This window comes from Lygodium microphyllum, chromosome 13 (genome assembly GCF_053477565.2).
Source record: "Lygodium microphyllum isolate KBCC chromosome 13, Lygodium_microphyllum_v1.1.10, whole genome shotgun sequence".
Classification (NCBI taxonomy): domain Eukaryota; kingdom Viridiplantae; phylum Streptophyta; class Polypodiopsida; order Schizaeales; family Lygodiaceae; genus Lygodium; species Lygodium microphyllum.
In genome coordinates, this window is record NC_141147.1 from 64,533,570 (window position 1) to 64,559,606 (window position 26,037).

At 40.8% G+C, this 26,037-nt stretch overlaps 1 protein-coding gene across 3 annotated transcripts in view; it reads right to left on the bottom strand.

Annotated features, from left to right (window-relative positions):
• The window catches only part of LOC148026711 (pentatricopeptide repeat-containing protein At5g67570, chloroplastic-like), a 115,057-nt gene that overhangs the window by 45,408 nt on the left and 43,612 nt on the right, over window positions 1–26,037 (bottom strand). For all 3 annotated transcript variants that reach the window (XR_015692880.1, XM_087691195.1, XM_087691196.1), the window contains exons 3-4: window positions 17,779–17,860; window positions 17,462–17,653 (exon numbers count right to left, since the gene is read on the bottom strand). Coding sequence is in view for 2 of the 3 variants with exons in the window: in XM_087691195.1 (XP_087547321.1) it covers window positions 17,462–17,653; window positions 17,779–17,860 (274 nt within the window). In the remaining variant the exon portion in view is untranslated. The remainder of the gene's footprint in view (window positions 1–17,461; window positions 17,654–17,778; window positions 17,861–26,037) is intronic.

Genomic DNA, 26,037 nt, shown 5'->3' on the forward strand with positions numbered 1-26,037 from the left:
ACAAATCTTCATAAAGCATGGTGGAGGAGATGCAAATCATGTAGGAAAAATGGGTTTTACTATACAGAAGTTATATAACTCCACCACTCTCCTAAAAGTGCAACATCAATGAGTCAAATTAATTTTTAACCCTAGAATATGACCTTTTTCATTTCTCCCTGAACAAGGATTTTTGCGTCCAATTATATGACATGTTGAAATACCTGTTTTCTATACTTTACTTTGTAGTATGAGGTCTCCCAACAATTATTACATTTTTTTACACTCCACATTTGTGATACTTGGGATCCACCAAAGGTAGATACAAAAGTATTTGATTGTATGTCTTCTTAGTGCAAACACCATCATATCTTCACATGGAATCAAAGGCTCCAATGCAATTCTAAGGAGTATCTTGTGGCTATCATGGAGACTTGGTTTGTGCGAGATACACAGGTAACACATAACCAACACACACTAGTTGAGACACCTTACTCTTGAAAAGCTATAGTGTCTTCTCAAGTTTCTCCTTCACCGAAGTCCCTATGGCCTCATTATGGTCTCAACAAGGAGGGCAATGTATCATCACCCTCACCTTCAACAAATATAGAGAATCAAACGCAAATTCATAGGGTACTTGCAAAGAAGTCTAAAGATGGTGTCTTATATTTTGAGAGAGAGAGAGAGAGAGAGAAGCATAAATGTTGCTAAGTCTCTTTAAGATGCATATGTGACTAAAATGTCATATCTTAAGATTAGCTAGAATCCACTTCGAGATACCGCTAGCACATACAAAGATGTGTGTATATGTGTTTGTGATGAGTTGAGAGAAATTTGTATATTTTCTTTTGTTTAAGATCCAACAAAATCTAGGTAGACCCTTAGATGCCCAATCCAAATGTACGCTTGCATCATCTAGATTAGATTCACTTCCTTCAATTTCCAACACAATAGGGTTAGGATCTTTTGTTTCTATTCCTTGTACATTTTCATTTCCAATTCCACATGTTCCTATTAGCAGTTTTGTCAACTCATGAGTGAGTCTCAGCATGTGGTTTAATGGGCTAGGTTATTATAGATCTTTTAGGCATTTTTTTTTTGCCATTATTATGGTAATTTTGGCATTTATGGCTGGCCAACCTGCATTTATTGCTGGCCCACCTAATGCATTATTTGCATTATTTACTGCCTATTTATATAGCTCCCTCCTCACTCAAATCATTCATCATCTACAATCTTCCAAAGTATGTCCTTTTGAAGAGAGGGAGCCGATGCTACTGCCCACATAGCTAGTGACTCACTGTTGTATGCAACCATCTCGTATTTGGCATATGGATTCCATTTCTGAGCATATCTCTAAGTTCTCCCTTTGCAGTGTTCTTTTGTTTTCTTCTCTTTTCTCTTCTCTCTTACATTCTGCAGTCTATTGCAGCAGTCGTCTACGCTTCCATCACAACACCCACTTCTGACATGGTATCAAACCTCCACATTCGGGATCCAAGTGCTGTTTTATGCTGTGGACAGTCTGCCCTCACAGTTTTTTGGTGCTGGCCTACCTTCATCTGTCTGCTGCAGCCTCAGCAACCAGTTCTGGATATTTTCTGCCTGTTTTCAGTCTTCAATCTTCTGTGTTTTAGTGCTGTAGTCTGCATTTCGATTTTCTGCAATATTTTAACACTGCACAACTGCATTCAATCCTATTGCTGCTGCATTTTTGTCATCCGACTTCGCATTTTCAGAATTTTGTGCTCCTGCAGTCACCCACAGTGTTTTCAGCCTCTGTCAGTGTTTGTTGACTGTTGTCAGTCTAATTCTCCCAGATTTTGCAAACGTTTTGGGATCAGCTTCCTTTGCCACTACTTGCCAACTCATACTTCATGTAGTCTATGTTGTGCTTGGCTGTCTCTTTATCTTCTCTTCCTATCCTCTCAGAAGGCTCCTACCTGTTGTTCTACTAATGACAAATTTCACAGCCCTGACTACTTTACCTGGAGTGCTATTTTGAAAGCATGGTTTGTGCAAAAGCAATTGTGGTACATGGTTTCTAAACCTATTGAGCATCCTCAGCCTCCCACTTCTCTTCTAGATGATTGGGACCAGGACAACCACAAGGAAGTTGTGCTTACATGGGATCCTAATTATGCCCATGTGTACTCTACTCTTCTCTCATGTATCTTTAAAGCAATTCTACCAATAGTCACCCCCTGAAGGACAACTTCAGTGCTATGGGAGAAGCTCCAAATGTTGTATGAGGCTCCCTCAACCATGCGTGCAGTTAACCTCTATGGATACTATCTAGACATTCTTGCTTCGTGTTACATAGGTACAAGATCAGCTTCGTCACATACAATTTGCCCTTCCACAAGCTCATCTTGTGGAGATTGTGCTCTATGAGCTCCCTCCGGAGTTTGATGGAGTAGCCAATGCTTTGCAAGCCCAAACATCATCAATGCCAATGAGCTTTACTCGTATGTCCTCATTGCTACTTGAGCTAGTTACAAGGGAGGCTTCCATCTCAATATAGTGGCTCCAATGAGGCATTTGCAGCTTCAAAGGGGTGACAAGAAGAAGATTCAAAGGCCTAGTGCTATCACTATGGTAAGAAAGAACATTTACACAAGGATTGTAAGGAGTCAGAGGCTTCATGGAAGGAGGAGAAGAAGCAAGATACAAACTCCTCCGCCGAGTATCAACCTCCTCTAACTTCGTCTCGGATCCTCCAGCTAAGATGAAGGCCAAGGCACATAAGGGGTCATCTTCTTCAAACCGAGAGAAGGGGTTCATCAATTGTCCTTTTATTGCTTTCTAGTACAAGTGATGTGGTCATCCCTCACGACTCTCCATTGCTAGAGAGGGAACATGAGAGGGTGCTAAAGTGAGGTAAGTGAGCATCATCTATATAGGTATCTAGCTGTGAAGGATCCGAAGAGGGGCGTTCCTTCCGCATCAATTGAAGTTTGACCATTTGAAATCTAGGAGCTAGAATTGAAATTTGGCATCCAAGTTCATGATGGACTAGTTTTTTACAAAGAGCATGATTGGCTCATGGTCCGAGCTCACATGAGGAGACACTTTGGCAGTCTGTGGCCAAAGGCGGGGAATCCATGTTCATGTATACTCAAAGACATTAATGACAAGATTTCATATATACTACCATGAGGCATTGTTGACACACAGAGCTATTAGGATTATCATTGGTCAATATCAACATCAAGTTCTCTCCAAGGCACCTTGGTAGTGGCTTGATCACCAACAGCTTGGGTATCATTGGTCCTGTTCTAGTGGTCTTTTTTGTATGGACTATGATGTGTCATTATCATTGTATCATTGTATCATATCAAATCACCCATATGATTTGAGAGAGGATGTTAGCAATTTTGTCAAAATCATGAATGAGTTTGGGGATGTGGTTTAGGAGGTTGGGTATTACAAATATTTTTGACATTTTTAATTTGTCATTACTATGATGATTTTGACATTTATGGGCATCCGACCAACATTTATTGCTGGCCAACCTGATGCATTATTTGCATTGTCTATTGCCTATTTATACAACTCCCTTCTCCTCAATCTAATCATTCATCATCTGCAATCCTCTAAAGCAAGTGTTGTTGGAGAGAGGGAGACAGTGTCAATGCCCACACAACCAGTGACTCGTTGTACGCAATCGTCTCGTGTTTAGTATATGGATTCCATTTCCTAAGCATATCTCTAAGTTCTCCCTTTGCAATGTTCTTTTGTTCTCGTGTTGTCCAATCTTCTACAACAGTCTTTTGCGCTTTTGCTGTTAGACCCACTTCTAAAAGTTCCCTACTCTCATGTGAATGCCACTTTGGCCCAAGGTACTACGTCATCACAAATGCCATCCATCCACAATGTCCCATACACATATCCGCAAGTGAGCACACTTGTATCCTAGAATGGTTGTGTTGGGTATCCCCCTCATTCCCCCTAGACATCTAACCACAACCACTCAGATGCATGGGCTATCATTCTCTACTTATGGTATGCCTTCACATATTCCATGGACCACTCCAACACAAGGACTTACATCCCTTGCTTATTATGCACCTATCCATCCACCCTAGGCTACTCGTATGGTTACCATGCCTATGTCTAGTCAGCCCACATACACATCGATCCAGTGTGCACGCATTTCCTATCCAAGGTAGGGGCAATTTGGGGGCAAATCCAAGAGTATACTCCCATCACCCGCCCTCACCAACCTACTCACCCCTCAATATGCTCACTCCACTTGCTATGGCCAAGAATGCTTTTACTAATAAAACTCCCTTTTACAAGTCAAGTTTCATACTTGATCCAAACCTGGTTCAATAAGTGCTCGAGACTCAAGTCTTTGTGACCTAGTACATGGTCTCAAGGCTAAGCTAGCCAACATACCTTGATCGTATCTATCAATGGAAGGCTTGCAATGCTACAACAAATGTTAAGTTGATGCAAGGACTACTTCCAAAGTTTCACTCACAATCACGACACTTTCCCTAACATCTAATCATTGGAGTCATCTCATCGACTGCTATGTGACGAGGGATCGAGCTAAAGGTATCAATCTTAATCACAAGCTGCACAAGTTTATCATTACCGAAGGTAATGCTCTGAAAATCAAAATGCCAAAATATAAAGAATTACTAAGTTCTTTATACAACAAGTCATTTCACTATGCCAACTACCAACCCTTCATGAGTACAAATACTAACTCTTTCATTACACGAGGCTACATGACCAAGTCCACAAAAGGCCTCCCCACATTCTCCACTATAAAGGGAACTCAAGTATCCTTAAAGGGGAAATTTGGAGGTAGCAAGAATCTAAAAACGGAAAGCAACCCCTATCAAGGGTGATACCCCTACCTCCAACTAGTAGCAACTCCCTAAGAATGGGTTTAGCACTCGCTACCAACACTCAAGTCATGTAGATAAGTATCATAATAAGGCCAAGGGCCTTCTATCTAAACACACTCCATGGCACATCATAACTGTACCCAGGAGTGGTACTCACCTCGGACAACTGAGAGGGGATTCTCCTCCAACCATTGCACCTACTACTCATATTCCTCCTAGGTACCAACCACCTTAGTGGCACACCACTAGACATGTGGCATATGAACAGCCCCCACCTTTCACAACGTCCTTAAAGGTTTGGGTGATTGGTCTACCATACATGCCCCATTAGACTTCACACCACAAGCTCTTCTAGCCACTCTTCTAGGACTCCTAATGCAGCCCCACTTAGATCCATTTCTCCTCCTTCCTTGCTTTGGCAAAGACCTATTGATGGATGTGCGCAATAGTGACCACATCCTTAGGTTAAACTACCCTTTAGGCTACTTAGCTTTAGGATTTTTATTTGCCTTTTGCTACACACTTTCCTTTACTAAGTTACTCATTCATTTTTTATCTTACTTTTCAATTAGCTTTGCATTACTCTTTCTTCGCTTAGCACCAAAGGAGCTAAATATGAAGCATCGATATACATGTTCTAGTCTTTTTGTAATACTTAGATGCTGAGTTTTGTATTTTGATAATAAAGGACTAACTTTGTATGTTTGCATGCGTCCTTACTAGTTGAAGACATGGATTGTTAGTCATTCCCTTGTGGTCTCATCTTCCTTTGAGCCTTGTTTATTCTACTAGCATGGAGGTTTCATTTCTCTAGGAAAATCTTGGAGTATATCATGATGCTACAATAGTAGTTGCTTCTCCCTAGATCTTCCAGATAAGGTGTTTATGCTTCTTCTTTCTTCAGTACATGGTTCTCCGTACCACATATAAACCAGCATGAAGCTCCTCCTCCTTTGGCATCGACAATCATGGGAGATGGGGTTCCCTCCCTCCATTGGGTACCTACAAGTTTTGCCTTTGGCAGGCTTCTCGAACATGGTGGGGGGACTTCCAAATTTCCCTCCCATTCACACTTTATGCCCCAGCTACTTCAAAGGCAAGCAACATCGGCAACCTCATCCACAAGTTGCTACTCAGAGGGCTTTCACACCACTTGAGTTGGTTCGCCGCGACCTTTGTAGATCTATGGGCATGTGTTAGCCAATCATTTCCCAGACAATACGGACATCAATGCCATGTTAGCAAGTGCCACATCAGCACCGACAGTCGGACAGGTTGCTGCAGTTTGACAATTTTTACTGCAGTTGGCTGCATTTAATGCAGCCGAACTGCTGCAATTATTTCCTATTTTTCGGCTATTTATAGCCGCTTTTGTGGCACACTTCAGCATTCATTATTCAGATTTTGATCTTGAGATCTGTTGGCTGAGACAAATTGTGCTCGGGCTGACGGAGATCGAGCTCATCAAGTCGGAGAAATATGCAGATATTTCCTTTGCCCCCTTGTGTATTTCTACACTCTTATACAGCATACTACACCGCAGATTTTCTGCGTTTACAGTCTCCTTTTCTCTCTCTCTTCTCTCTCTGTGTTCAGTCTCTCTCGGTCATTGTCCTACGCTTCCACATCGCTGCACTCTGACATGGTATCAAAGCGGTGAAGATGGACTGACCGAGGGTTGAACGCGCGACACAAGGCTGCGTTTCCAAGATTCGAGGGCGAGTGGGAGGGCTGGGCATCGGATCAAGGCTGAAGCAAGTGTGGGCGTGCGGGAAAGGAATCTGATCGGATTCAAACCACTTTGTAAAGTAGTCTATTGCTACAATGATATAATGCTTCTGCGTTAGTTGATGAAGGATATATTAGTCCAACAAAATCAATATCCCATTTTTCAAAGGATAACGTATTTAAAATAGGGTTTAGTAGTCGCTTATGATTCTCCTTGGCATCATGTCTTTAGCAAACACCACATCGCTTAACATCATTAAAAGCATCCTGAAAACTTGATGGCCACCAATATCCAGCAAGGAGAGCTTTCTGGGCAGTAAGCCATCTAGCCCCACATGTTGAATCATGGCATTCCTCAAGAATGAATAAATGGTATCTCATCAGGTACTACACATCAAGGATGAATCTCGTCCACACCTTTCCGATACAAGACACCTGCTATAATCGAGAAGCATAGTGCTTGCTACTTAATCTTTCTCTTCTCAGACTTTGATAGAGTGGCCCCAACCACTCCTATAGATAGATAATACATTATAGCTGCATACCAGGAAGGGATGGAAGCTATATCAATTTTGAATAGACCTTCAATGTCACTCCCTTCATCCAAAATTTCCTTTGGCTCCCTGAAATCCACAAGACATTCCACAATGCCCTGTAGCTTTGGTGGCTTACTTCTAATGTCATAATCGAACTCTTGCAAAGTGATTAACCACTTTGCTAAATGGTCAGGTGGTTGCAACTTGTTTATCAATAGTCTAAGTCCCTCCGCCTTCATAAAAAATACCACTTTCTCATAGAGAATATAGTGTCTAAATTTATTTGTCATGAAAACCATTCCAAGGCACAATTTCTCCATATAAGTATACTTAATTTTAGATATCTCCAATTTATGACTAGTAAAGGCTTTGTTGCAGGTTATTGCTATTCGAAGGGGAGGAAGGCTGCATTTGAGGCCTTCCATTGCAGATTTTACATTTTCATCGCCTCCAGCGGGTGAAGAAGATTTGGGTAGCGGAGGAATCAATCCTAGAAGACTGTTTCATCGCCTCCGGCCGGGTGAAGAAGGTTTGGGTAGCGGAGGAATCAATCCTAGAAGACTGCATTTTCACAGTCAGAGGGGGCTGCTTTTGCGTTTATGCAAGTATTGCAGGTTAACATGTCTGCAGAGACTGATTTGAAGTTCCAAGCGATCATGGACAGGAAGATTCCTATCCCACCGGCTCTTCCAATGGATCAAAATCTTGATGGTGACAATTACCGCATCTGGCGGGTGATGATGTTGGCCATTTTAGAGTCTTATGATTTGGCGGAACTGGTGATGGAGGAGCGGTTAGGGATGAGTCCAAACTCTCTTCCAATGCTCGTGTGGAGTTGACCAAGGCCCAATCTCATTGGGACAAATTGAATGCCAGGATTTGATCTTTTCTGCTTCTGTCTTGCACCACAGCAGTGATAGCTCACATCGAGCACTTAACAATAGCTCGTGAGGTATGGCTGGAGCTCGACCAGATGTACAACCGGATGACCCTTATGAAGAGGGTTTCTTTGGAGGTGCACATGCGGACTTTGTCCGTGAATAAGTCTTTTTCGCTCTAGTGCTAACATCCCATTCCATGTGGGTGGACTCTCATATAAATGGAATTGTTTATGTTTCTTTCATGTTTTTTTTAAATTGTTTTAAAAGTTTTGTTTTGTGTTCCTTCTGTAATTAATGAAACTTTCGAGTCTCTAAATTGTTTCAATTAATTTATAGTTGTGACTTTCCGTTATTTCAAACAAATAGCTATAGATAGATAATGTATGAAACAACTTGTTAGGTGCGGAGATATGGCAACTCCAAGAATTGTCAATATAAGTATGCACCAACATTTAAATTTTAAATGATAACCAAATCTGCACATAAATCATACACTAACCAATACATTGTTAAAGGGTTGGATAAATAAATATTGAAACTCCCCCACACAAAATAATTTTCATATGCTCATGTCACAATCTCAATTAATGGATCTATCCTAATTCTTCCACTGTCTATTTGTTTATAGCATTGCATTTCTCCACTCGATAACTTTACCCCCATATAGTCACTTTACTTGGGAGATATTGCAACAGGAGTTTGACATGGCAGATCTTGGGATCCTTCACTTCTTCCTTGGTTTGGAGATTTATCAAATGGCACAGGGTATCTTTATTTTCAAGTACATGTATATCTTCAAGTTACTTTTACACTTTATATGGTAGAGTGTCGGCCTATATCTTGCCCCATGGACCCTGAGTCCAAGTTATTGGCAACAAGTGATCCCCTTCCAAATGTTATCCATTACATGCGCCTTGTTGGCTCTTTGATCTGATTGATTCGCACTCAGTCGTACATCTCTTTTATGGTGGCATTGTTGTCTTCTTTCATGAAGACTCCTACTCAAGCTCACTAGAGAGCCGCTTTGCACATTATACACTATCTACAAAGGACTCGATCATGTGAGATCATGTATGAAGGGAGGGTCATTCTTTCTAGATGGAGTAATTCTAATTGAGCAAGTAATGTGGATTTGCGGCAGCCTACTACAGGTTTTTCTTTCTCCCTTGGTTTGAAAGCTATCTTCTATAAAGGTGGAGTACCACACACTTTGTTCGACTACTATGGAGGTTGTGTGGCTCTGTTGTATATTGGCAGAGATTGGCTTTTCCCAAACAAGACTCGCTTAACTACGCATGGACAAGCAAAGTGCCCTAGCTTTGGCTAAGAATTCTATGTTTCATGCTTGCATGACACAAGAGTGGTCTCTAGCACTGTTGGAGAGTGATGCAAGGACACTCTTTTTTGCGGATCATGGATTTTGACAAATGGGTGGCCTACTGTTCCATCGAAAACAACACAACGAATCTCTTCAGAAAGCCTTTACCCAAGGCTTTTATGCTTTATCACATGAGATTGTTGGGTCTTCAAACACTCCCATGATCTGAGAGGGAATGCTAGCTTGCCCATTTTAGGGTTGTCAGTCTATTCTCTCCTGGTTATCAACTCCTAGCGATTCAATTTGGTTATTGCTTGACATATTTTAGTGAATTTCACTTCACACCTTAATTTTCAATTGCTTCATCTCCACTAACACTTGTTCACGCGCAACCCCCATTTAGGCACAAATTCTTGGGGATTTTGCAACAGGCATCAATTTTTCCCAAATTTCTTCAAAAATTTTAGGGCTTTTACCTAAAAACCCCAAATCTCACCAAAATTTTGGTGATTCTACATTCCATGCTTAGAAATTGCTCAATCTTGCACTAAAATTCAGGGCTTTTCACATTTGAGCTCAAATTTCACCAAATTTCACCAATTAAATTTGGGGCTTTTGCGATATTTTTTCAAATTCATTGACATCAAGGCCAATTACATGTTTTACACCGATATTTACACACATCGGAACCCTTTCTGCTGCAAATTCTTCATTGATACCATGAATTTTCTGATAATTTGTGAGATTTTGCTCTTTTCTTTGCTTGCATGCATTTACAAACTATGATTGGGCTGGTTATTTTGACGCAAGAGTGTCCACTAGTGGTAATTGTTTCATGCTTGGTGATTCATGCATTTTTTCACTGACCAAGAAGCAATCTACAGTGGGCACATCTAGCTGTGAAGCTGAATACAGGGCAGCATTTACAGATACATTGGAATATGTACGGCTCACACCTTTTGGTCGGCCCTAGTGTGGGACAGCAATCACCCACTCCTATCTATGCTGGCACTCAAGAGTGCCATGGCAATTGTGAGGAATCCAATTTTTCATGCTCGCCCTGAGCACACTGAGTTGCACTATCAATATATTAGAGAAAGGCTCCATGAAGGGGAGATTGACTTGGCTTATGTCCCTACACAAGACAACTTGGCAAATGTGTTTACAAAAGTTTTTTCTAGAAAGAAGTTTGAAGCCTTTCACAAGGGTCTCGGCTGATACCATTTGGGGATTGATCTACCTATTCCTTGTATATGTTCACATCATTCACTCGAGGGGGTTTTGTTACACTTATCGAGTTCCTCCTAAGTTCTCGTGTGAACGCTCCCTTATCCCATGGGCACTTTTACCTTCTAATTGCTAAATCCTAACCTAACATCCTCATTCTCTCATCCCCTTGTTACCGTTTGGTGCACACACAAACGCATAGAGCTACATATTGGGGCTGATTGTTGCAACCTTGTACCTTCAGCCATTGCAAACACATTGTTTCTTCTCTCTTATACATTCTCTTTGTCTCCTTCTCTCCGTGTTTACTTTCCTCCTTTCACTGCACACTCACACAATATCTCACTTTATAGAGCACCCATAAGCACCTTACTCACTTTAGATCTTGAGCATAGTTCAATCACGTACATACCTTTTCTGCATTACTTCAACTTCAACACACTTGTGGATGGTTGGATAGTTTTCCTATTAACAAGCATCTGAGCTCACCATTACTAAAGAAAATTAGAAGTCTTTTTTTAATCAAAAGAAAGAAGACTCAAAAAAATAACCATCTCCTCTATAGTCTCAGTGGATTATTGAGTAATCAACAAGCACACATTGATTGATGTCATGGCTTCTTTGGGATAGAACCTCTCGGGGTAAAACACTAGTACTTCCTGGTCGTCATCATAGTCTCGATAGGCCATTGGGAAAATGTGCATCCTTGGTCTAATTACCTAGCTCCTTTGGGGTGAGACCTCTTGATCCAATTATCTACCTCCTTTGGGAAGAGGCCTCTTGGTGGAGCTATGCTTTACTCTCCCTCTCTTTAAGTTTTTGGACTAAGAGGGGGTATTAAGAAACAAAGGATCAACTAACTTTAACCCCCCTTTTTCAGCCCATTAAATATCCCCAAACTGCCACCAAAGACAACTCAAGCATCACCTGGACGCTCAGTTGGCTCATGTGTCTGTAAATACGGATCTATCTAGCCACTTTGCACATGCTAGATCCGCTTTTCAACACACTTCAGTTGTTGTAGCCATCATTGACTACTGTGTTTACTGTCTACAACAACCCAACCTACTAACGTCAACCCTCAAAGATCCTCTACTACTATGTAATGATGTAACTAGCATTTTGCATATCAATTGTTACCAAGACATTGGCTCAATGATTCAAATTAATTTGATGCTCATGTACTCTCAAAGGCGATTTGTATTATTTGAATGGTCCAAATATGATTAAATATTCATCTTTCTATTAAAGGGTAGCCAATGGTCAAAATGCCCTATAATCATACTTAGGTCGTCATTTGCAGGATGCCTAAGAGAAATTAAAAGTTTAGTCAAGCGGTCAGATTAACTAGAAAGCTCAAATGACTAAGACTTTTACACTCAAATAGTCACATTGACTAGAAGCCCATATAATGAGTAATTTCAAAAAGTAAAATCAAATGCTCTTAATCAAACAAATAAATCTAAATTTAAGGACTCCTAAAATTTACAAGGTTACTATTTTTGAAAGTTGCTCAATTGGAAATTTTGTTCATATCAAAGGCTTAAAAATTTTGCAGGGAATAATTTTTTCGTCGTGAGTTTTTCCAAATTTTAAACCATTTGAAATATTTTTAGAATAGAAGGTTTAGAAGCTTTTTTATTTAGAAAAGTGACATGTGGCATCTAGAATAGCACATGTCATTTGGAAGAGACAAGTGTCCCTATACTTGCATTTTCAGCAAACACTTGTTATTCGTAGCCACTACTTTTCACTTTTGAGCACTCCAGTCATGTCTCCCTCTTCATTTGGAATAAGCTCTCACGCTCGACTTTCAATCACATGCTTTGGACTCTCTTATCTATCTCTCATTCAACAAGCACTTTCTACTTAGCTTGATCTAATATTCAAGCACTAAAGAAGAAAATCAACTTGCTGACAAGAGTTTGCAGAGATTAATGTCTTGAAATACTAATTTTCATAATTACAACAAATCAACCCTTTTGTATACGGTTCAAGCACTCGGTACCCGTGGTTTGTTTCAATAAATTACTAGGTGTGTGTGGTTTTGGGAAGGAGGGAAGGGGAGGGGAGAGGAGAGGAGGGAAGGGAAGGTGAAATCCCCTCTTAACGTGGTGTCAACTCTCTCTCTCTCTCTCTCTCTCTCTCTCTCTCTCTCTCTCTCTCTCTCTCAATTTTCATGGTAATAATTAATCGAGTTGATTACATTTAAAATATTGTCATTCTCTCGCTCTTTCCTATGCTTATATATGTATCAAAGCAAGGACTTATTATTTGCAAGAACTTTTCTAGGTGGCAAGACCTTTGGGCATAACTTTCTCACCATGTCAAGAGACCAAGGGAAGAATTTTGGTGAATAATCGAAAGGCTCCCAACACTCTGTATTTGTATGCTTCTCTATTTATAAGAAGATACAAAGATACAAGGAGTTGGAAGCTGATCCAAAAATTCAAGCTTTGATGGAGAGAATAACTAAAGCATAGGCTAAATTGAAGGTCTTTGGAGATTTCCTTATTCAAAAGGCTCTTGAGACAAATGGTATTACGGTTACAAAGGCCTACCTCAACATGAATAGTATCAATGTTATCAATGCAACTAACTCTATGAAAGGCAACACGTCACCTTTTATTCGAGGATCCACCCAAGCAATGACTTCAAGTCTCATCATACACAAGATGCCTTCCCTTGTCTCAAGAATCCCTTCATGTAGAAGGGCAAGGAGAAAGTCAAAGAACCGGCTATTTCCATGGTAGCAAAGAAAAACGATACTAAAAGAGACTTCAAGCCTAGAGAGAAGACCATCAAGTTTCTCAAAAAGCTGTGCATTTTACTGGATAATTTAATGCCACTTTTGGTACTGAAAATTATACAGAAAAATCAAAGATTACGATAGGAAAAATGCATCTGAAGGATGCCACTTTAAATTGGTGATTCCAAGTTATCAAGAGGGAAAGGAACCCAAGTCTTGAAAAGAGTTTAAGGAGATGTCCAACAAGAAGTTTTTGCCTTTATCCTTTGAAGCCGATATACAACAAGAACAGGATGAGCTAAAGAAAAAGCCAAGAAGACAATGTTGAAACATATATCAACAAGTTTGCAACTGTTTCTCTTAAATTTACATCTCTTAATGAAGTCCTTCCAATATGGAGTTGAGAATGTTTATCCATGGATTATATCCAACAGTATGGCAAGCTATCAAGATGACAAAGCCCAATACTTTGAAAGCAGCCCAAGATGCGGCCCTAGAAGTTGAATAACTGCATATGCCATGGATGCTTGGTAAAGCCTCAAAAGAAGAACCACAAAGGAAGAAGACCAAGATGTTTGACCAAAAGAAGTCAAATAAACAAAAACCAAAGCATAAGGATGGAAGTACACTACCTTTGCCATCCAAAAAGAAGCTAACATATCAGCAAATAGCAGATTATACAAGAGAAAGACGATGTTTCTCTTGTGGAGAAAAAAAACACATGGCTGACCAATGTCCTAATAAGACAAATAAGAAAAACCAACCCCAAAAGACACCTCAAGCAAATGTTGTACCTAAGGAATCCTTGCAACAAGATGAAACTCCATCAGAGGAAAAGAAACTTTTTATGGCTTGGGATGAAATTGCTAATCAAACTGTTCTCATTCATTTTGATACAGGGGCTACATATCATTATATCCATCCTCGAATTGTTGAAGCTTTACATCTACCAAAGGAGAGTTTGGGACACCATAAATATTAGGTGCTACTTTTCAAGGAATGAAACTTGAAGTTGCTCTCATTCTTAGGAGACTAAAAATCGAGATAGGAGATTATGTAGATCATAAGAGTTTTGTCATGAGAGATCTTGGTCATTGTGATGTTGTATTAGGAATACCTTGGCATAGAAGAATAGATCCAACAATCGATTGGAAACAAAATAAGTTTAGATTTCCTTTCAAGAGTAAAAATGTATCTTTTGATATGGGAGTGAAAGGAAACAAAATCCAACAATCAATTGGAAACAAAATAAGTTTAGATTTCCTTTCAATAGTAAAAACGTATCTTTTGATGTGGGAGTGAAAGGAAACTCTATTCCCATCTTATCTGACATACAAATTCGTAAAGTAATGAAAAAGTCTATTTCCTTGTACTTGATTTTTGTCAAAGATTCTAACAAATTGATCTAGTTGGTTGAGTTCAAAATATTGTCATTCTCACGTTCTTTGCTGCGCTTACAACTGTGTTTACTTTCTCCTGGAATCAACCAACCTGCTGGTTACTTGTGCAGCCTGTCACCGACATCAAACCATGCTATGTTTATAGTTTCTAACCACTTCTACATCAATTTGATCTGCACTTTTATCTACGCTAGGTTATTTTTGCATTTTAGCACTATTCTTCAAGCCTCTACTTTGATCCATGGTTACTGCACTCAAGATCTAACTTTGGTAGATGGCAAACTTCAATATCTCCCTCAGCCCACTCCAATGAGTCATTAGTGGTTGGACTGCTCTGCCCTTCATTGTGTACATTCACTCGTTAACATCCAACATCCATTAAGTTTTATCAAATTCTACTCTCCCCTATTTTTGCACTTTTTGCATTTTTATCTAAGTTATTGTGTTTATGTTGTGTTTGCACATTCTATGTTTTCTCAATGCAAACCCTTGCATATCTTCACAACTAGAGCATCATCTTGACGCCCTACTCATTTCTATACACAAAGCAAGTTGAAAGTGAACCTAGGGAAGACCAAGATCATGATCTTTAATACCTATTACCTCAACTAGTTGGATTGCCACCTTAGCACCATGGTGAAGCCCCTCATTGGGAATTTTAACTGGTTAAGTAGAGACGAAAGCCTGCTGACAAGGCAAAGGTAGCTTGGGATGTTAATTAGTCAGCGCACATACAAAGAAGCCTTGGGCATCATAGACCCAAATGGCCTTGCAAAGGCTTATTGGTTAAGCTCATTTTCAAGGATCTTTGTCCAAGCATCCTACAAGAGCATAGGAGTATTAGAAACAGTAGTGCAATGCAAGAATCCGTCTCTTATTAGACGGCCAAGTGCATGCTCAAGAGTAAAAAGTTGCTTGATAAGTTTTGCTTAGATGCAAACATATGTGCCACTTATGTTTTGATCATATGCCCTACAAGAGCCTTGAAGAAAAGTTGCTGTCAATAGAGATTTTATCTTTACTGAAAATTTCACTTCTTCATTGCTGGACTGTCAAAAACCGCACAATATTGATACCTCTAATGTGTTTCACAAGTTATGACGCTTGTTCAACAATGGTTTTATAGTTGATAAGCCTCCTAAGGCTCAAATTACACCCATTGCAGGTTGTTCTCAACCCTCTACTCAATCTGATTTACAACAACAAATTCAGCCTAGTTTTCGGCAAGCAACCCCCTCCATTGGCTGCCTACATGCAAGCTGAGGCTTGGCAAGAACAAGGACATCATTTGGCATGTGCATTGGTGGCTACAACATGCAATGACGAACCCCTATGTCACAAAGATGCCTTCGAAGATGATCAATGGTGGGATCTGGACATTATGAAGGCTGATTTTGATTCCATCCATCAGACCCAAGGATTCAGAACCCTCATGTGTCACCATCGCAGTCATTACCAAAATCTGATACCAATGCACTGTCAGTTACTTGAATTGACTCCTCCAAATGAAACCTTACTTGAATTGACTCCTCCAATGAAACCTTATTCCTTACATCTATAAGGATGCTCACAATCATGTGATCTCTTTTATTTGCACCCAAAACACTTGTTTAGATGTTCTCCTCCCATAGCATCTATGCCTCCCCACCAGCAGTTCCTTCTTGGAAGAAGTCTCCATCCACACCATCCTTGGAGGCCTTTTGCCTATTTGTTGCAATGCCACCCTTCTTTCACTCTCCCACTTCTTGTAAGGGCAGACGAATCCATCATTTGATCCAGCATACACTGCATTTGGTGCCTCCACATCACAAGAGATAAACTGCATCTAAATTTTTCAGTCTTCCACACAATGTCATATGCAGAAAGAGGAGAAAGGTACACAAGTACAAGCTTTGTACACCTGCTGAAGAATCTATTCACATCCTTACTTGGCTTTTGTTTGAAGCACACCTGCCTCTTGCACTGTTGCAAGTTGTAACCCATCAGGATAAAATGTTGGAGAATGGCTAAGTGCATCTCCGCCCGAGTGCTCACATTGTGCATTCGGAAATATGACTCCAACTATACAACTGGTCCATCTATAAGCCTCTTCTACATGCAAGGGAGACAAATCTTCTAAAACTTCTGATTTCACCATGCATCTGCCATAGATACCAAATCTTCTTTTTTTTCAAGCTGCTAATCCAAGACTGAAGTGATGGAACATGACTATGACTGCCAACAGCTGATCCATGTGAGATTTGTGATGACTTGGATAGCCTAAGATGCAAAATATCAATTGACACTATCCATGAGGCACCAGAGCCTGATTTTTGTGCTAAACAACCTAAATTCCGCACTATCTGCTTATGCGTAAAGAATTTTTTGTCAGCTGATACAAAATCCGATACCAAGGGGATGCCTTGAGTTGGCCAAAGACGAGCTAAATGAGGTTCTTGAAGAGCTAAAGGGATTGTAAAAACTCTACTCCAAAATGAATGCCTTTCCACCTCAACAAGTTGCAATGATTTCTTGATCTCCATCCATTGAAAGTATTGAATTACCTTTTTTCATTCAGCAATCAAATGAAAAGAGTAAAATAAACCAAGAATCCTTTTCTTCAACTTGTACAGACATTATATCTGAATGCACAAATTGCCAATAGATGCTAGTAAAATACTAGAGAGACGTATAACATACACTATTTTAAATTACTGTGAGGAACTGCACACACACGTACACACACAAAATACATAAATATTCTCAAAACACTTCGGTAAACCTCAATGCAAGATAACTTACAGCATTGTAAATGACAATGTCTGGATTTAAATAGAGTTTCCAATCTATTCTTGGAATACATTTGAATGGCTTGACAGGTCCAATTTCCAAGGATTCAATTAGCTCTAATAAATCTCTCAAATGACCACACTGGCCAAGTGTAACTGCCACAGAATGATAGGCTGCCATATCTGGATAAGAGTAAAAGCTTTCCTGGAAACAGAAGCATAGATTGTTGGGAGAGTCATAGCCTTAAATTTTACTTAAGGATAGATTCTAGAACCCATAAATGAAATGAATGGACTCCAGAGAAAAGAAAACAGGGCAGAGGGTATTACACGCATCACATTAAAGACCTTCAAAGCCTCAATTGGCCTATGCGCCTTCCCAAGTATCGCAAGCAAGGTCGTGAATACATATCTACAAAAAAAATGCTCCAAAGATGTTAAGCTCCCTGTATTCATCTCTTGCACACACATATCATGCACATGAATTGCCACTTTTGGAAATCCACAAAAACATAGACTCACCATCACAAACAGTCATTCAAATGTTAATTCTAGCAAGGACACAATAATAGGAGCTAGCAACCCAATCTTTGTCCCACAAGGACCACTTTTGCCCCTCATTAGAAGCCAAGAGAAAGAATTAAAAAGACGGAAATGAGCTAGCGAGCAACTGTCACAAGACTGTGACAACTATTACCTTTTTGTTGATTTCTTTATTACATGTTTTATTTGGTTTTTCTTTTTGGAAGGATCCCTCCTGAAATCTAAACGCCTGAGTTGCATGGCCAGTATGTGAAACGGACAGGAATGTCTAGTGAGTCAAGACTGGACAGTTAAGGTCCAGTATAAGTCTGGAAGAGACTGATGGCACTGTAGATTGACAAGCTTGGAAGAGACTTGTGAAAGTGTATATGGAAAAGTGTGTTGAAGAACTAGCCTGGAAGAGACTAGTTCAAAGTGAAGATAGACAAATCTGCAAGAGATTAGTCCATGTGGGGTCATCAGTGAAAATTCACTTTCAGTTGAGCTACATTACAGATTTGGATGTAGCCATAGTCAACAAAGATGGTCAGAAGACTAGTGGGGATGCAATGGAAGCAACTCCTAAAATTTAGGGAGTTACTAATTTTGGACCTCAGAATCTGTTCGCATCATTATCTTCATTTTTGTAAGAGGATTAATCCTCTGGTCTATGCCGAGGTCAAATTTTGAACCAAGGATGGAGAATTTTAGACCGAAAGGTTTAAACAGGAAAATTGTTACATGTGTGCCATGTGTCACGATTTGGGCATAAATTCCCAAAAGAGAGAGAGAGGGCAGTATAAAAGATTGCTGCAGATGGAGAGCTCTTGAGAGCTGGTCTACCTTGTCTATGATGCACAGAGGCTTGAGCTTGCTTCCTACTCTCTCTCTCTCTCTCCCCCTGACAATATGGTTATGCTGCAGAATCAAGGGCCTTTCTTCTGATTCAGGTATAACTGTGTGGAATATGTTGTTTTTGCATGAGGCAAGAGCCTCTTTTCTTCAGGAACAGGAGCAGTTGTTTGCAGTTCCCAGCAGGGACAGGTGAGGGTGTTAACCTCACCAAGCAAGTGTCTGAAACAGCACTAAACCAAAACTGATTCTGGACTGTTCAGAGGCTATTTGAGAGCCCAATTGATGCCAAAATCAAGAGGCATTTGGTCCAGATGATGCAGGACAGTGCAGGGAACAATATGAGCTGAGAACAGGTGTCAGAACAGGTCTGAACCAGTAATTACAGTGGGCTGAACAGTACAGGGAACAGTATGAGTTGTAAACAGGTTTCAGAACAGGTCTGAACCAGTAAATACAGCAGGTTGAAATGGTCAATTCTGCACTCCAACCAGAAAATTCAGACTTGGGCAGAGTTTTCCCTCCTAGCCAACTTGTTTTGGGTCAGTAATTGTACTGTTATGCTGCCAAATTTCACCCAGAATAGGTGAAAGACAGCCCATTGTAATTTTTCTCTTTCTAAAGATAAAGAAATACCGCAAGGGGCGCCTAACTTAGGGGCCAACAGGGTGTCTGTGTGGCAACAGGAGCATTCTAGCTTCCTGTATTTCTTCTTGATTCTGTGTCTTTAAGTTCACGTAAAGTGGGCGACTGTTAAATTGGGTGAAAGCATTTATATATTTTGGTTGTACACTACCGCCCTTCCTAGTGAAGAGGCCGGTTTCAGCAACCGCTTAGGTGACCATTTCCCTCCCCACCATTCTCCCACACTACTACTACTACTTACAAATGCACAACCCACCAGCTTAGGTGACCATTTCCCTCCCCACCATTCTCCCACACTGCTACTACTTACAATTAAAAAGACGGAAATGAGCTAGCAAGCAACCACTTAGGTGACCATTTCCGTCCCCACCATTCTCCCACACTGCTACTACTTACAATTAAAAAGACGGAAATGAGCTAGCAAGCAACCGCTTAGGTGACCATTTCCCTCCCCACCATTCTCCCACACTGCTACTACTTACAAATGCACAACCCACCAGCTCATCCTTCCCTTCTGCAGTTGTCCGTTCCTTCCTCTACTCCCACCACCTCCTTTACTACTGGCCTTCTTTCTTCCTCTCTACCACCTCTCCCCTCTCTTCACTGCCCCTTCTTCTGTAACCTCGCACCTTCATTGTGCTATTATTGCCGCTCCCTTGCCTCACACAATTTTCTTCAACTGTCTGGCTGGATCATGGTTCAAGGTCAAAACCCCATGTACATATGAAGGAAACCAATCGCATGACAACCCAGCACAACAGACTGTTGCTCCCAAGTCGTGTACCTTGCACATTGTTCTTTAGGTGGGAAAGTTTGGTTGGTCACAACTGGGTCATTCCCCCTAGTATCTACTGCATTCAACTTTGGGTTTGATTTCATTCTACTCTTCTCATTGGCCCCTCCTGCATCACCAAGGCCTTGTTGCTAGAGAGAGGGATCTTAATTGTTAAGTTCAGCATGCTTAAGGCTGCCCAAGAATTTGGTGATCACTACTAAATGGCATCAGTCGATGGAATCACCTACACGCTTCTTGGTTCAGCTGGTTCCAAGTGGCAGTGCTCAACATGCACTACCAAGGTCCCAATCATACTACTCTTGCCACGTTTAGCAGAGGAATGCCACCATCTAGTCAACCACCTCTTCAACACAATACATCCCACATCCTTTGTCAATGTCATGATGGGAGCAAGTGTAAACTTAGAAAGATCCTCGTAAAAATCAAGATTGTAGTAGGGGACACCACGGTTGGTACCAATCATCATCGCTAGATAGCCAAATCAATGTGTCAAATGTCACGAGTTTGGGCAAAAAGTCGTTCAGCAAAAGCCCACCCCAAAACAATACCTACACTTGCAATTGATGATGAGGTCTTTGTTACTGGTCATGGTCATCTAATGGTTATGAGCCTTACACTTAGTACATCCAATCATTTTGATCATTCTATTCTTTGTCCCTATTTTTGGGTCCGTCCATCTTTCTCGCCCAATATGTTGTCACACTCTCCCTTAGTTTGCTCTCACGAGTGCAATCAGCAATTGGAATACTCTCCCTTTTAGCATTGTGTACATACATTCTTTCCTTCATTTATTCAGTTATTCAATATTCAGCATTCATTATTCATTCAATCATATTTTCATTCTTTAGTTTTGCTTTTTGATTTTTTGTATTTGTTCCGTCATGTTTGTACACTATGTTTTCTTTTGTAAATCCTAGCATATCAATCACATCATCAATCATAAAACACTTTGTTTGTACACTCTATGTTTAATTTTGTAAATCCTAGCATATCAATCAGATCATCAATCACAAAACACTTTCACGAGACTGATTAAGCTCCTCTGCCCATCCTTTGGCTTGAGACGTAGTCTTGCCGACCAACCATATGCATTCCCCTAGAGCATGATTTGTCATAGCCCAATGCATGGTCCACCATTAAGCTAATACAAATCAAATTAGGACATCCACTTGGCAAGTCATGAGTCGAAATTAGTCTCATCACATTCCTTCTTCTCCCATTGGAGGGGTGAGCCAAAGCCCGAAATGGGGATTGCAAAGATCAATGAGGAGTAGTTGAGATTCTTTAAGCTAAGCTTGGAGAGTTGCCACAAGAGACAAATCCCTACCAAACATGAAAGAAAAAGACACTTCAAGATGGCATCCATGCACATGCTTTGGACCAGAAGAAGTCAAACAAACGTCCTACATGTGTTGAGGGTCACTCGCAACAAAAGCCTCAAAAGGAAGCACAATTGTGGCCCTAAGAAGCCATGATAAAAAGAAGAGATGACCATTTTGTATGGGTAAGAGTGGTGAGAGGGTAGAAGAACAGAAATCTATATGGCATGGGTGTAATGACGAAAAACTTCTTAGCAAGAAGAACTTCAAACCCAATTACTCTAAAATTATCCTCTTTTGATAAAGATAGGTTTTGAGGGTACTATGAGGGGGTGAGAGGATCAAGGTGCAGCTGAGAGTGCAATAGACAGTGTGAGAGTGAGAGAGACAGAGTGAAACACGACACCCAATTGAATACACTGAAAGAGTATGGAATGAAAGTACAAAGTACAACCCTTAAACCTTAGGGTTGTAGGGGGTGCACACCTGAACACGATAAGTGTCCATAAGTGTGTAACATAAGCACATAAGCACATACGAAAATAAGACTATAAGTCTGGGGGGAAAAACCTCTCCTACCGAGAGTAAAAAGTGCCCCAGTGTCCTGATCACCGACACTCCCATATAAGTGTAGGCATAAGTGAGGCGTGAGTCAAAGCGTGAGTCAAATACCCAACAAACCCCCCTGGAGTGAAGAGTGATCAAGAGTACAAGGATCATCCGCCACCAAAGGATATCAAATTTAAAGCATCGCGAAATGCTTCAAATTTGTCACGAGGAAGAGCTTTGGTGAAGATGTCTGCCACATTACTGGTGGTAGGACAATAGACAAGGCTGATATCACCTGCATGTAGCCTCTCTCTGACAAAGTGATAATGGATCTCAATGTGTTTCGTGCGGGCATGAAACACTGGGTTCCGTGCCACTGCAATGGCACTCTGACTGTCAGTGAACAAAGGAGTAGGCTCCGTAACAAATACATCCAGATCAGCTAGCAAGCGTCTAAGCCATACGCATTCAACTGTGGTAGTAAAAGCTGCCTTGTATTCAGCTTCACATGACGATGTGGCAACAGCGGATTGTTTCTTGCTAAGCCAAGAAATGCAAGAAGAGCCAAAAAAGAAACAATTGCCACTAGTGAGTGACGTGTATCATAATCACCAACCCAATCAGAATCACTGTAAGCATGTAACTGCAGTGGTCCCCCCTTGGCATAAAGCAACCCAAGAGATCGAGTACCCTCCAAGTAACGAAAAACACTCTTGACTTGCCAATGTGACATACGTGGCTGATGCATATACCTACTCAAAGCTGAAATTGCAAACTATATGCCCGGCCTAGTGTTACATAGGTAGATAAGACATCCAACTGCAGGAGCATATGTATGTATATCAAACGAATCACTGTCATCATGTAATGACAGTTTTAGTCCAGGTTCCATGAGGGTACAAACTGGCTTGCAATCCTGTAAGCCAAACTTCTCAAGAAGCTGCCCAATATACCTTGACTGTGATAGCCCAATACCTCGAGCACCATGTATGAACTGGATGCCCAAGTAGTAATGCAAAATTTCCAAGTCAGACATGTCAAAAGTTTGCTGCAAATTTTGTTTGCATGCTGAAATCTGATTAGCATGTGTTCCACTGAGTAAAAGGTCATCAACATAAAGACATATAATCAGCATAGATCCCCCTTCTTTACATGCGTAAAGGGTAGACTCAGATGAGCTGTTTAGAAACCCCTGACCAAGCAAGAAAGCATTTATTTTTGCATACCAAGCTCTAGGAGCTTGTTTCAAACCATATAGTGCCTTTTTAGCTTGCATACCAAATGTTCTGAGCCTTCAACTGCAAAACCAATGGGCTGTTGTACATAAACTTCCTCTTGAAGTTCCCCATGTAAAAATGCAGTCTTGATATCCAGCTGATGCACTGTCCAACCATAATGTGCAGCCAAAGCAATCATAGACCTGATGGTCGTCATACGGGAAGTAGGAGCAAATGTCTCCTCATAGTCAATGCCCTTTTTCTGTGCGTAGCCTTTAGCTACAAGCCGTGCCTTGTATTTATCAATGGATCCATATGCTTTCCTTTTCAATTTATAGACCCATTTCGTTCCAATGGCTTTCTTCCCAAATGGCAAAGACACCAAATCCCAAGTTTGATTCTTAGTGATAGGATCTAATTCAGCTTGCATTGCTGCCATCCAATGCACACTGTGTTGTGCATCCTCAAAACATTCAGGCTCTTCATTATCAAAAGTACTTGCTGCCATAACAAACTCCATGGTATGTGCTGAATCATGCAAACGAGTTTGCCTTCTAGTACGACCAGCCATGGGTGCATCCAAAGGACTATCTTGCATAGTCTGTAAATACCATCTAGGTAACTGTCTAGCTTCCTGACTGTGTGCACGCTCTGGCTGAATTTCAGTTTCAACATTATGCTGAATATTCCGATCAGCCAATGGCTGAATTTCTGCACTTTCCATAGGAGCAGCTGGCTGAACATTAGGTTCATTTTCTGAAGCTCCAGCTGAATCACCAAAAGTAATGGGCAGCAGCCCTTCAAAAACATCACGGGCAGCCTGATATGTGTCCAAACCAGCCAAGGATAATTCTGATTTTTCATCAAAAACAACATCCTTGTTGACAAAAACCTTCTTTGTAACGGTGCTCTCACTACTATATCCCATAAAAATACACTTAACAGCCTTGTTGTCCAACTTCTTTCTAAGTACCTGTGGAATATGGACATAGGCAAGACACCCAAAGGTACGAAAGTGACCAACAGAAGGTTTACGGCTATTCCAAGCCTCAAAAGGTGTGATGGTCTTCAAGGCTTTGGTAGGGCATCTGTTTAAAATATGGCAAGCACACATGACTGCTTCCATCTAAAAACTATGAGGCAAGCTCTTTGCCTTCAGCATACATCTGGCCATCTCCATTAGTGACCGATTCTTCCTCTCTGCTATCGCATTCTGCTGTGAAGTATAGGCAATAGTATACTGATGGACTATGCCTTTCTGCTTCAAAAAAGAATTCAGCATAGAGAACATGTATTCCCCCCCTCGGTCCGAACGGAGAGTCTTAATTTTGCATCCAGATTGATTTTCAACAAGTGCACTGAAAGCCAAAAATGCATCATACACTTCTGACTTCTTTTTCAAACAGTAGACTCAACAAAAACATGTAAAGTCATCAAGGAATGTCACAAAATAGTAACAACTGCCCAATGACATTGTTTGCATAGGCCCACAAACATCTAAATGCACCAACTACAATCCGGCTGTTGCTCTGAAAGCAACATCATGAGGAAATGAGAAACGATGCATTTTCCCCAAAATGCATCCCTCGCATAAGTGCTCAGGAGGTCTCTCCAAGAAAGGTAAGCCATCCAGCATCTGAGTACGCTGCAAAAGCATCAAGCTGCCAAAGTTTACATGCCCTAAACGAGCATGCCATAACTCCGCCTGTATCATAGCAAGAGTAAGAGTGGATGTCAAGTATGCCGACTGATCTACTAAAAGAGCATCCAACTCATATAAACCATGACACAAAGATCCTGTCAAGACCAAAGTCATGCGTTCTTTATCTCTAACCATGCAACGGTCATCATCAAATGTGATCTGCAAACCACAACGTGCCAAAGAAGAAATAGATAGCAAATTCTTCTTGATCCCAAGCACAAACAAAGCATCCTGTAGGCAGAGAATAGAGCCATCAATGGCTGTGAGCTAAATCTCCCCAATACCAGAAACAGGGTAGGATGCATTATTGGCACACTGTACAAATCTCCCAACGAGAGGTGCACTAACTGAAGCAAACAAATCTCTGCAAGATGTAATATGCCTAGAGGCACCACTGTCAAAGAACCAAGTATCAGCATCTTCTATAGAGCTAAGTGCTCTATCAGCCCAAGAGATGTCATAACTGCAAGTGTAAAAACAATAGTCCTTGTCTACAACAAAGGAAACGGACTCACTAGCAGTGGAATGAGTAGTAGAAACAGACATTCCTGACTCCTTCTTCTCTTTGGCAATGCGCTTCCTGCACTCAGTGATATAGTGGCCTGGCTTCTTACAATAATGACATTTTCCCTTTTTAGCTTGCGTGCCCCCTTGTGTTTGATTCTATGATGTGCCAGAAGTACCAAAACTCTGTGGAGCATTTTTCACCTTACTGTTTTTGCCTTTCTGTCTTGCCACAAAAGCTTGCTCAGAGACTATAGCATCCACACCACTATTTTTCCTTGTTTGCTCCTCCTCTAGAAGCAAACTAACCAGCTGAATAAAAGTAAGTGGGTGCTCGGCAATCCTCATGGTGAGGTTATGCATTATGAAAAGACAAGTACCAAGGAGGTAAGGAATTCAAGGTGGTAGATATCAACTGTGCATCCGAAAAGTACTCATCTACATTCATGAGCTGCTCCCGCAAGTCCTGAATCTTATTCAAGT